This window comes from Capricornis sumatraensis, chromosome 2 (assembly GCF_032405125.1).
Source record: "Capricornis sumatraensis isolate serow.1 chromosome 2, serow.2, whole genome shotgun sequence".
In the NCBI taxonomy this organism is placed as follows: Eukaryota; Metazoa; Chordata; class Mammalia; order Artiodactyla; family Bovidae; genus Capricornis; species Capricornis sumatraensis.
Window position 1 is genome coordinate 110,978,008 of NC_091070.1, and position 13,242 is coordinate 110,991,249.

General features: G+C 45.3%; 1 protein-coding gene across 2 annotated transcripts; it reads left to right on the forward strand.

Moving 5' to 3' along the window:
* Nucleotides 1-2,449: 2,449 nt before the first annotated feature.
* PEX19 (peroxisomal biogenesis factor 19) lies at nt 2,450-9,026 on the forward strand. 2 transcript variants are annotated; one of them, XM_068965034.1, is made up of 8 exons: nt 2,450-2,519; nt 3,898-4,007; nt 4,436-4,601; nt 5,036-5,121; nt 5,331-5,492; nt 6,221-6,397; nt 6,563-6,607; nt 6,776-9,026. In XM_068965034.1, exons 1-8 carry the CDS (start codon nt 2,450-2,452, stop codon nt 6,857-6,859), a joined length of 900 nt encoding a protein of 299 aa, XP_068821135.1. In that variant the 3' UTR covers nt 6,860-9,026. The 2 variants fall into 2 exon arrangements, with proteins under 2 accessions (XP_068821135.1, XP_068821136.1); XM_068965035.1 differs by having other exon boundaries at nt 6,828-9,026.
* The last annotated feature ends 4,216 nt before the right edge of the window (nt 9,027-13,242 follow it).

Below are 13,242 nucleotides of genomic sequence, written 5' to 3' on the forward strand. Positions count from 1 at the left end.
GCATTCTGGCAGATCTAAATAGAACAATTCCAGAGAAGGGAAGGGATGTCTGGAGTTGTCTTTATCTGAGCCTCCCCCAACTACACATGATTGACTTTTGTGTAGAGCAAAGGCTATAGGTCAGGGAAGTTCAGTTCAGTTGCTCAGTCATGTCCAACTCTTAGTGACCCCATGGACTGCAGCACGCAGGCTTCCCTGTCCATCACCAACTCCAGAAGCTTGCTCAAACTCATGTCCATCGAGTCGGTGATGCATCCAACCATCTCATCCTCTGTCATCCCCTTCTCCCTCTGCCTTCAATCTTTCCCAGCATCAGGGTCTTTCCCAAGGAGTCAGTTCTTCGTATCAGGTGGCCAAAGTATTGGAGTTTCAGCTTCAACATCAGTCCTTCCAATGGACACCCAGGACTGATCTCCTTTAGGATGGACTGGTTGGATCTCCTTGCAGTCCAAGGGACTCTCAAGAGTCTTCTCCAACACCACAGTTCAAAAGCATCAATTCTTCAATGCTCAGCTTTCTTTATACTCCAACTTTCATATCTGTACATGACTACTGGAAAAACCATAGCTTTGACTAGATGGACCTTTGTGGCAAAGCAATATCTCTGCTTTTTAATATGCTGTCTAGGTTGGTCATAGCTTCTCTTCCAAGGAGCAAGTGTCCTCTTCGAATGAGCAAGCCGACTGCAGACGGCTGCAGTCACTGTCTGCAGTGATCCTGGAGCACAAGAAAATAAATTCTCTCGCTGTTTCCATTGTTTCCCATCTATTTGCCATGAAGTGATGGGACTTCCAGTACTCTTGCCTGGAAAATCCTATGGATGGAGGAGCCTGGTAGGCTGCAATCCATGGGGTCACTAAGAGTCGCACACGACTGAGCGACTTCACTTTCACTCTTCACTTTCACGCATTGGAGAAGGAAATGGCAACCCATTCCAGTGTTCTTGCCTGGAGAATCCCAGGGACAGGGGAGCCTGATGGGCTGGCGTCTATGGGGTCGCACAGAGTCAGACAGGACTGAAGCGACTTAGCAGCAGCAGCAGCAGATGGGACCAGATGCATTATCTTAGTTTTCTGAATATTGAGTTTTAAGCCAACTTTTTCACTCTCCTGTTTCACTTTCATCAAGAAAGTGAAAGAAAAAAAAAAAAAGAAAGAAAGTGAAAGAGGCTCTTTAGTTCTTCTTCACTTTCTGCCATAAGGGTGGTGTCATCTGCATGCCTGAGGTTATTGATATTTCTCCTGGCAATCTTGTTTCCAGCTCCTGTTTCATCCAGCCCAGCGTTTCTCATGATGTACTTTGCATATAAGTTAAATAAGCAGGATGACAATATACAGCCTTGGTGGATTCCTTTCCCTATTGGGAACCACTCTGTTGTTCCATGTCCTGTTGTAACTGTTGCTTCTTGACCTGCATACAGATTTCTCAGGAGGCAGGTCAGGTGGTCTGGTATTCCCATCTCTTGAAGAATTTTCCACAGTTTGTTGTGAACCACAGAGTCAACGGCTTTGGCGTAGTCAATAAAGCACAAGTAGATGTTTTTCTGTTCAGGGAAGGGAACTCTACAGTACCTTTTTGCTTAATCCAAAGTCCAAGAGTCGCTTTTCTACCCGATTTGATTAGACTAATATCGAGTTCTAAGTTCTTGGCCCTGTGATAGTTTTAATGGGGTACAGGAAATGTGAGATAGCCAGTAGATTCTGCAGAGAAACATGCCTCTTTAGGATCTGAGAGAGCAGAGTAGACAATGAATGCCTAAATTTTAATCCCCAGCCCAGGAGCTAGGGACGCAGCAGTGAAGATGACGGATGAAAATCCTTGCCATCATCGTGCTTAAATTGCAAAGGGCTTAACGGGAGATAAAAATGATAAGTAAAACATATAGTATGTCACATAGAGGTAAGGGTTGAGAGAAATGGAGGGAAAGTGGGCAGGATTTGTATATGTATGTGCGTGGGAAGGGTTGCAGTTTTATTTAATGAGGCCAAAGAAGGCATTTCAGAGAAGATGACATGTGAGTAAAATACTGAAGTGAGAGAAAACTACCACGTTGGGTACGCCGTAACCACCTTATTGATTACAAACGCACAGCTTCTGGTGGCTCGTGGGGCAGTCTGTCCCAATTTGGCATACCCACAGCTCTGGAAAAAAATAATAAGGAAGCCAGGTAATGTGGGAAGTTGAAAGAAAGGAAGCCAGGCCAGTAAAAAAAAAAAAAAAAAAAAACCTGGCAGAAGGTAAGAGTAAACTCACCTCTGTTAAGGTCAGCGTGCCAGTAGAAAGAAGAGGGGTGGCGGGGGTGCGAATCGGAGCCTCCTGTCCCTTTAAAAATGGCGGCCCGGCACGGACCAACAATACCATTGGTTGCGCGAGCAGAGGGGGCGGGCACGGGGGCGGGGCGCGCGGAGGCTCGGAGTCCCACCTCCTACGGCAAGTCAGAGGTGGCAAGATGGCCGCGGCTGAGGGGGACGGTGGTGTCCGGGCCGAAGCCGACCGGGAATTGGAAGAGCTTCTGGAAAGTAAGAGCCCGTCATGGGAAAGCCCCAAAGAGGGCGGATGTAAGGATCCATTCAGGGGGTTAAGTAAACCTGCGATGTTTGGGGCGGAGTAAGAAAGGCTCTCCAAAGGCTGGACGGGGGCGGAGAGTCTGACTGCGACCCTCGAGAAAATCTCTGGGTCACCCTCTCCTTCCTCTGCAGCGGTAGTTGAGGAGTTCTCTCTGGGTCCCTGAACGGCCCACACTGTTGATCGCCCTGCCGGAGGGGAAGCTAACCCAGAGGACGTTTCACGCTCCCTCTCCAAACTCCCCTTACTTTAGTAAGTTCTGAAGTCTGACTTTCTCCCCACCAGCAGCAGCATTTGGTCCTCAGGGGGCAGCGAACCGAACAACCACGAATTGCTTCCATTAACTATTAGGAAGCCTGTAGTGCGTTCTTCTGTTAACTGTCCTGCCCTCCTTAACAGAAAAGACACTCTTTTTTTTCTCCCAGTCCTTTCATCCACCAGGCCCCTTTCCAGTTCTTTCATCATGTCAGAGCTCAAACCCTTCCCATTAGTTTGAAAAACAGGATGAGACAGCCTCAGGGGAAGACAGTTCACTCTGGAAAGAAGGTGGCTGTACTTTGCCTTCTCAGCCCTGCCATCCACTCCTGTCTGGTTTGGTTTCTTGTCCAGAGTGGGGCTGGTGTCTTTCCCCCTAGGCCTGGCAAATATAGTGGTGGTGAGAACACAGGCTTTTCAGGGTCGAAGTGAATATTTATTGTCTCTTGCTCAGTCACAGAGTGGGCAGGCGGAAAGATGAACAGAAATGGTGAGAAGTGCTAAGTGACTGTGTGAGTCTGCAGAGATGAGACCACAGGGAGCTCTAGCAACTCTGGGGAGACCTAAATTGAAAGAGAAAAGAGAGTTCAGGGCCCTCCCGTGGAGTATAATATGGAGTCCCTCAGTTTGTACCAGGACCCATGGGAAGCTGGGTGAAACATCTTAAGGCTTCTGCTCTCTTGCCAAAGATTATTCCTTGTAGGGCTCCAGAGTGAGTTCTAGGGGGGTTAAGGACATCTGTGTTCTCTGTTTCTCTTGAATATCTGTATGGGATTTCTAGGAACCATTAAAGTATGGCAAAGAGGCATTGTGTAGATGAACTGTCCTCTTACAGCTTTGAGAGATATTTATTTACACCTTAAGAGACTTCTTCCCCTGTGATTACAGGTAATGGGGAGGGGGAGGGAGAAGCTTATTGAGGAGTGGGTCAGGAGAGGGAGACTCAAAAAAAAGGAGAGCATTTTAGGAAGGTTGGCAGCTTGAAAGATTGTTTTCTTAATGCTTTGCTCAGAAACCCCTCTAGCCTTGCATTCTCATCCATCACCAACACGTACACTGTGTCTCTTGTCTCTGAAGGTGCTCTTGATGATTTCGATAAGGCCAAACCCTCCCCAGCACCCCCTCCTACCACCACGGCCCCTGATGCTTCAGGGCCCCAGAAGAGATCGCCAGGAGACACTGCCAAAGTATAAATTCCACCCACTTAAGGGATGGGGAGGGTATGGGCGTGCAGCTCCAAGCAGAGGTGGGGCAGGCCCTTGTGGGCCAGAGGGGAGTCGGGGAGGGTGCCTTGGCCTCACATTGCTGAGTGCTCTTGCAGGCCTCAGTCCTTGTGAAACAGGGACTTGAGGTTGAGTAGAGGGATCTCAAGGAAGTTCCTTAAGAAAACAACAGATTTAAATGGTTGGATTAGGAATACCAGCCCATAGCCTTCCCTCAGTGGCCAGATGCCTTTTTGCTGTTCTCATGAAGAGAAGTAGTCAGAATGCCCAATGGAGGTGGGTAGGAGGGAAGCACTGCATCTCCCAGAGCCACTGCCTGTGGCTTCTGTCAGAAACCATGTACACTGGGGTGCCAAGTAAGAGATGCGCTTTGGCCACATTCTCCCCTGCAGGATGCCCTCTTCGCCTCCCAGGAGAAGTTTTTCCAGGAACTGTTTGACAGCGAGCTGGCTTCCCAAGCCACTGCAGAGTTTGAGAAAGCAATGAAAGAGTTGGCTGAGGAAGAGCCCCACCTGGTAGAGCAGTTCCAAAAGCTTTCAGAGGCTGCTGGGAGAGTAGGTAAGGAGGAGAAACAGTGGGAAATATCTGAACAAACCTCTTGGGTTATTGCCCCTTGACAACACCAAAATTTTTTGTAAAAGTTGACAGTAATTATGATACCACTGCCATGGGATGGGGGAGGAGATGGAAGGAAAAAGGAGACCCTGTTTAATGAAAGGGGTGAGATAGGTTGGAAAGTAACAGAAAAGATTATTGGAAAGTGATAATTTTAAAGATCAGTGTTAATGTGGGTGTCATTGTAGAAAACAAACTGAGACACAGTCCATGTAGATTTATGAAAATAACTATGAAGATAAATGTAGAGTATTCAAAGATTTGGAGTGTAGTAATTCACTAGTAAATGCTCCATGTCCAAGCTGGTAACCAGGTCAGTCTTAAGCAAGCAAACAGTTAAAATCCTGAATGACCTAGGCTCTTTTCATCTCTCCTAGGCAGTGATGCGACTTCCCAACAAGAATTCACCTCTTGCCTAAAGGAGACGTTAAGTGGACTAGCCAAGAATGCCACTGACCTTCAGGTGAGGGGGAAGATAGGGAACCACATGGGTCCCACTCACAGAGACTTCACCAGCAGAGTCTCAAAAGACAGACTCTCTTGGGTATCATCTCAAGTCTGTTCTTGCTTATTTTGCTACAGGCATGTTTAAATAGTTCTTTCCCACCTGAAAAGTTGGTTAGTGTCCCAAGAAGGTGGTATACTTGCTCATTTCTCTTCTGTTCTTTCTAGAACTCTGGCATGTCAGAAGAGGAACTGACCAAGGCCATGGAAGGGCTGGGCATGGATGAAGGGGATGGGGAAGGGACCATTCTCCCCATCATGCAGAGTATCATGCAGAACCTACTGTCCAAGGATGTGCTGTACCCATCACTGAAGGAAATCACAGAAAAGGTTTGTGAGCTTCTGTTTATGCTTTTCCTCCTTATTCCTCATTGTATCAATTCCCATGGGCTACTTTGTCTATTTAGAGACTGTAAAGACAGAGTAACTCAAGTGTACAAGTTCATCTGTTTTTTTTTTCCTTTGTTTATTTATTTGGAAGGGGAGAGTTAGGGGGGAGTTGTGTCTCCAAGAGAATAAAGCTACCTTACTGAGGATATTTAAGGTAGAAGGAGAAATCCTTCAGCTCTATTAATAGTTTTCTGTAAACTAGTCTAAGACTCTGTTGTTGTCTGATCAACTCCTTCTTGCATTTCCAATTTCATTCATTTCTCCAACAAGATGTCACTGATGGTTTACTGACTTTATGCTGTGAACAATTTTAAGAGTAGTTTAAATGATGGTCTCTGGCATCAAAGGGTTTATAGTGTTACTGGAGAGACTTTTAAAAGTTGTTAAACACAAAAGAAGGAATATGTGACTGAAACCATATGTGGCCCTTAAAGCCTCAAATATTGACTGTCTGGCTCGTCACAGAAAAAGTTTGCCATACATGGTGACCATAAATGGTAGCATAGCCAGGTGATCTGACTGACTGAAGTCAGTGCTGCTTCTCATGCTGAACTTATTTAGTTTTTCCTTCTCCTCTGTTTCTGGCCCCTTTGTGTTCTTTGTATTTTATTACCCTTACTTATGCATTCTTCACTTAATTCTTCACCACCCATTCTCTGTTCATTTAGTATCCAGAATGGTTGCAGGCTCACCGAGACTCTCTGCCTCCAGAGCAATTTGAAAAATATCAGGAACAACATAGCGTCATGGGCAAAATATGTGAGCAGTTTGAGGCAGAGACCCCCACAGACACTGAGGCCACTCAGAAGGCTCGTTTTGAGGTGGTGCTGGATCTTATGCAGCAGGTAAGGCCTCCGTTTGCTGTCTGCCCGCTGCTTCTGTCTGCTTGAGTGTTCATTGCAGGCGGATCCTGAAAGGAGGCCACACTGCCAAACCAAAGTGGAGGAGGGAGCACAGGGGAGGCCACAAAGCATGGTCTTATCTCGTGTTCCTCTTTCTTTATTTTCCAGCTACAAGATTTGGGCCATCCTCCAAAAGAGCTTGCTGGGGAGATGGTGAGTATACCATCTTGCATACTTTAATCTGAGCCCAAGTTTCTATTATTCTGTAACCTTTAGTGATTCCACCCAAGGTAATAATAGTGGCTGCAGGGGACAGACCTTCAAAAGCTCTAACTTTTTGAAATGGGAGGAGTTATCTGAGTCCCTTCATCTCTTCTCCAGCCTCCTGGCCTCAACTTTGACCTGGACGCCCTTAATCTATCGGGCCCACCAGGTGCCAATGGTGAACAGTGTCTGATCATGTGAAACACAGCACGCTTTCTTCCCTGATTCCCAGCCGTGGGGGAACGTCTGGAGTCAGCAGAACTACTGAGAACTGAGGCAGGAGTGTCGTCTACCGGAGTGGCTGCCCACTGCCATCTGTCATCCCACCCAAGATTGTGCCATACCAGCTGAGGCTTTTTCTCTTTGTAGGAATAAGGCCTGTTCTGCAGATCATTACTGTGAACCCTTCCCATTGTGGTTTCTGCTGCTAGCAAAGGCCCAGCTACCTTCCAAGTAAAGGAAGGCAACTCTTTTGGGGCAGGCACCTTTTTCCCTCTCCCAAAGTAATGTTACACAGGGCCACACTGATGTTCACTTTTGTACCCGGGGTCTTCATGCCTTGCCTCTCCTCCCTCTCTTGGACCTGGGGAGCAGGGACAGAGTCCTAAGACTCTGTATTTCTATACTTCTCTTAAGCAGGGCCTTTGGGAATGAGTGCAGAGAAACTGAGCCTGGGCTGGGGCCGTAGGTCTGTCACCACACCCTCTTGCCTTCAGACTGTTGTGAATTCTCCAAAGTAAGTGTATCTAATCACAGGTTGAAAGAGAAGCGCTGGAATTCTCCTCTCTCCAGGTACAGAGTCCTCAGCTCCCTGTCCAGCCTGAGAACTCAAGCAGCTGCCCTGGTTCTTTCTATAATGCTATGTGATCTGGGTGAACTCAGCCCTTGACTTTCCTTTACCCCCTACCTCACCTCTCATCTCTCTACTTTAAATACCTCTTCATTCCAACCCTTCTCTGAGCCCAAACTGTGAAGAAAAAGGGCCTGTCCTGTTTCCCCTGTTCCAGTCCATCCACCACTCTCACCAGGCCTGCTGTCTCGCTGGCAGGCGTGTATAATTATAGTGTCATGTCTAGGAAATGAATGACTGTTCTTCCCCAGTTGCATACAGTTTTCTTTAACACATTCTCACTTCTGATTTCTTTGAATGCTGCCCATTGATTCAGGGAGGTAGCTTGGGGAAAGGGAGGTGAGATGCAGCCTGCGCCCGTTTTCCTGATAAATAAATATTCTGAGTGAGGACAGTAGCCTGTATTTCATCTAACTCTTTTCCTGATCTTCCTCAGCCTCTCTAAGCTGCTATGTGAGGTATGTTGGCTTAACATTGCTGGGTTCTGCCATCACGTCTCTTCCCAGCTCAGTCTGCACCTCAGTTGGCAGAGTAGACTGAATGACCATCTTTCCTCATTTTCTCTGGTTTTGAAGCCTTTCAGTTGGTATTGTATTTTAACATTTTACATTATTATATTAATGTTAGTAATGTATTGTTAACATGTTTTCTAAACTTTTTTTTGTTGGAGCTGACCTTGCTTTTCACTGTGGGAGCCAGTGGATCTGTAGATCTTGGGTACCACATGTTGGTAAATACTCTGGTTCAGACCAGCTGGCTGTCCTGGTTCAGCACTCAGAAAATAGCCACCAGAGCAAATTTGTACTTAGACCATTTGTGGCACTCTGATCACCTGACATGACACTTTCCCTTGGGTTAAGACTTTTCTCCCCTTAAGATCCCCCACACGTTCTGTGGTATCAGTGAGGAAGGAAATATTTTTAAGACCTCAGGCTGTTTAGGAAGGTCCAGCTATTGTACCTTAGAGTATGGAAGAGCCCAGGCCTGAGTCTGAGACTCCTCGCCTCTGCAAGAGATGGGAGAGTACAAGCAGACCTGTGCTGATGGTCACAGGACATGAATGGCCAAAATTCTCTCCCTATAGCTCCAGCCAAAAACTGAACGAGGATGGGAAGGGGGCTGGGAAGGGCAAAAGGGCCCTGCCCCTTGACCCATGTGCCAGTTTCCTTTTACACATTCTCACTTCTGCCAGCCTGGCCAGGACTTACTCCATGAACCTAAACAGGTACCACCTTAGTTTTGTTCCGGAGACATTCATTTTGATTTTGATTTTGATTGAACATGAATAGCTTGGCCTCAGGTTACTGTCTGTTCCAAAAATACTATTTGAACTATTCTAGGGCTCATGGAAAGATAGAGCAGTCTTTCTCTAACTAGTAAAGGTCCTTGGTAAAGGACCAGGCGTTTTGTTTTACAAGTATCCTGTCCTCTGCCCACCAGTATGTTTTCCATGTGCACAGTTCATACTGTGGGCTACCCACCATGTAAGTCTGACAACACCAAATTGACCAAATCCCTTCTGCCTGATAAAGCCACTCCTTATGCATTCAGATATTATAGCAATGTCACAATGTAGGGACTTCCCTGACAGTCCAGTGGTTAAGGCTCGACACTGCCAATACATAGGGCACCAGTTTGATCCCTGGTCAAGGATTTAAGATCCCACATGCCACACGGCACAGCCTAAATGAATAAATATGAAAAAAATAAAATGCTAAAAAGTTTCTAAAAACTGAATTTCTAACTCCTCTTGTCACAGAGTGGGAAACTACTCACGGACCAGCACAAATTTCTAACCACCTGAGTAGCTCTGCTCTGGGGCCCTCCTCAGTCTCTCCACAGCTGCATCAGCCAAATAGATACATTTCTATACTTGTTCCATCTGAGTGTTGCTTTTAATGAACTTTTTCTTTAGCAAGAATGTGTCACTGTAAGGAAGTTTCTAGTATTTTTCTAGCCTTCCTTTTGCTACTTAAAATAACCATTACAAAGCCTAGCTTTCAGTTGTGCATGAAGTGTTTATGCTACTGTCAGACTTTGAAGGAAATGCCCCCTTGTTCCAAAATTCTGTACGTTAGAAAACAAATTCGTGGTTGTTTAGATGGTTTAATGAATTAAGAATCAAGTTAATACTGTGATAATGGGGTCAATTTCCTATGATTTTTGGAACACCCTGGTAAGGGCCCCATGTGTGTGTACTAAGTCGCCTCAGTCGTGTCTAACTCTTTGCGACCCCATGGATTATAGCCTGCCAGGCTCCTCTGTCCATAGGATTCACCAGGCACAAGAATGCTGGAGTAGGTTGCCCTGCCCTCTTCCAGGGGATCTTCCTGACCCAGGGATTGAACCCACAGCCCAGGGATACCATGAGACACTTATAATATGCTATTGAGATGGCTTTTGGGGAGCTTAGGAGAAATGATGGCCCACACTAAATCAGGTAAAGATGACAGACCATATGAGAAGTGATCAAAAGTCTTAGCAGAAGTATGCATGCAAGAATGAATGTATATTTCACTGGAAAATCCACCTGCTGCCTGTTTTTCAGGAAGGCCTTAGGAAAATTTTTTATAAAGGAAAGGCCCTGATGAAGGGGTCACCAGCATGTTTGAGAAGTTAAGAAGGGTTGTCTCTGGGTGGAGGCTGATAGAAGAGGATGTTGTTTAAGAACTGGTTTCCCTGGTAGTGGTGGGGATGATACGATCCTAGCATTTGCCTCTGAAAGCAGAGACCAAATGGCAACACTTCACTCTCAGAAGCAGAGTGAATGAATTTCCATAAGGGCAGCATGGTCAAAGAGGAGGAGACTAATGGAAAGTGAGTCCTAGAGGCCATAGATAGACAGTCAAGGAGGATAAATCAATTTACATATAATTAAGAGTAGCCAAGAATGGTTGAACAGATGACTGAGGTCAGTAACTTCAATGAAAGGTCACAATTCCTTGCCCAGTTTCTAGGCTTGAGACAGTCTTCAGACTAAACTCTTCAGCTGACCACATCATTTACTTAGTTAACCACACACTCAGGAAAGAAGACTGTCCACATTTTTTTAGTTGGAATACAAGCACTGCCACACACCTCCTATCCCTGCATCCCCCCACCCCAACCCAATTACAGTAGGAAAATATGGGATCAGATAATAAATGGAGTGCTTCCCCAAGTCTGTCTCACAGTGGGTCCAAAAATCTATAGTTATTTTTCCAGTTGCCATAGGTAATCCGAATGGACATATTTGGCAGTCGGCAGAAAGCCCAAGTAGAACCCCTAAAACTACACCACCACCTCTGCCGAAAATAGTAAATAAGTACTATTGCATTCTGGGGAAAATGGCAGCAATTAGTTATACTCTTTAAGAGTTAAAAAGGGTACAGGGTGTTGGTCCCCATCATATCCTCGTTTAGTCTCACCATCTGGCCCTTGCAAACACTGAGTGAGATATGGTGGGCTAAAACGGACTGCTGTAAACTTGCGCAGTTAGTAGTCCTGACCCTTACAACTGTAGGGTCTGTTCTGGCCCTTACAACTAGGACTTGGCATTCTGGTTGAACACAACAAATCTTACATTGGATGAGCTTCATCTCTGGCTTGTAGAGATAACAAGATGCTTCACCTGCAAACACATGTTGAGTCCACGAGAGAAACACACTCCCTTGTGGGCCATCTCATAAGAGGCTGGACACATCTACTGGAGAGTGATGCAGCCTCTGATACAGGTATGTGGCTCTTAATGTGTACTATTTGGCCTTTTTTTTTAACAAAAAAGTTTCCCAATCTAGTGAGTATGTTCTTTCAATATTAATCAGGAGAAAGTATCAGAAGTAGTTGGAGCTGCAGTTGCTGGTCAACAATATATGTTTTGGTTTTAATACAGAGTTACGTTAGTTCTTCCTCTCCCTGTCACATACAGTCCAAAAGAATCTGGATATGCTGTCATATATCCCATTTGTTTCCTTTATTAAGCTTATTGCTACTCAGGTATTGAGGATGTGCTAATCAGATCTGATGAACAAACAGTGTCAATTATTCTGGATTCCTTGTTGAGACACATACACTCCAGAGGGTAGAAGATAAATTCTTCAAAAGATGCAGGGCCCTGCCATGTTGGTTAAGTTTCTACGTGTCCAGTGATCCTTCCTAAAGTAAATATAAGTTATTGTATCTTGTGCCTTTTACCCTAAGAAGCACAAGACCTTGGTAGGCATATTACAGTTTTGGAGGCAGCATAGTCTGAGCTTACGAATACAATAATGGCCTTCACAGCAGGTCCAGACTACCATACAAGCAGTCCTGCTGCTTGGGTCATAACACTTGGAAAGTTCCATGGTACTAGAGGTACCTGTGGTAAGAAAAGATGTGTGAATTGTCTGGCAATCCACAGTAGGAGAATTCCAGCACAGATCTCTAGGGTTCTGGAGTAAGGTGGTTGTTTCCGCAGTAGAGAAAGTTTCACCATTGCAAAGCATCTCCTGGCATACTGTTAGGTCCTGAAAGAAATTCAGTGTCTGACCACAAAATATCAAGTGACTATGTGACCAGTTGCCCATATAAATAGCATGTAATTGTCAGACATGCCAAGTCATAAGATTGGGTGGATACAATAACTATATTTTACAGTGGAAATTGTTCACTTTGGAAGAAGCCCAAGCAAACTTGGCATAAGTAATTAAAAGGGCCCCAGGCCTTCATATTACCTATATCTGTTGCACGAAAACCTTTCTTGTAGCTCATACCTATGGTAACGTAAGAATTCCTTCAACCATTTGACAGAGGAGGAAAAAGTCCAAGTCTGGTTTGCGGATGGCTTAGTTTGATCATGTTAGGGCAAACTAAGCCAAGTAAGGACTGCTGCTTCTCAATAGCCTTTTCCTGAGTGGTCCTGAATCCTGAGAGACAGTGATGAGGGGAAATTCTCTCAATTAGTAGGACTTCAGGCAGTTTACTTGACCATCCACTTTGGAGAAAGAAGTGGCTGGAGGCGAAGATAGAAATGAACTCAGTCAGTGGGCTGGTTGGTCAAGGGCCCAAAAGGAGCAAGATTGGAAAATGGGGTTTGGTAAAGAGTGTTTAAGTGGATCTGTAAGAGTGGGACTTGTATTCACCAGAAGTGGGACTTGTATTCACTAAATAAATAAACTGTATGGATAGGATAATTTAGCTGGGACAGTTTCAGCTACCCTGATTCGTGTATAGTGTGTTTATAAATAGAATCTCCGTGGTGGCAGAAATGGAGGCTGTTTTTCAGCCTGTTAACATGAACTCCTTTCTTACCCAGACTGACTGAGCTCTGCTGTTTCTAAATGTCTATCTTGTCAGCATCAAAGAGCAGTGCTGATCCCCTTGTTAAGTACCACTGTTCAATCAGAACAGCTTACCATTTGGTGGCAAGTTGATTACATCAAACCTTTTCCATTCTGGAAAAAGCAATAGTTTAACATTCTGATCAGGACTGATATATATTTTGCTTTGCCTGTAAGTGCCTGAGCCATTTGCTGGCATTGGGTCCTCCATAAGAATGCCTTGGAACAAGGTTCTCAGTTAATGGCAAAGCAAGTACAGTAATGGGCACTTGACAGCGGGGCCCACTGCTTCTATCAAATACCTTTTTACCCAGAAGCTTCTGGCCTGGTAGAGTAGCGGGATGGCCTTTTAAAGGTGCATTTGTGGTGCCATTGAGGATGGAGTGCTGTCCTTCACAATACAGTATAAACCTACATGACCATAATAGGGTGCTTTA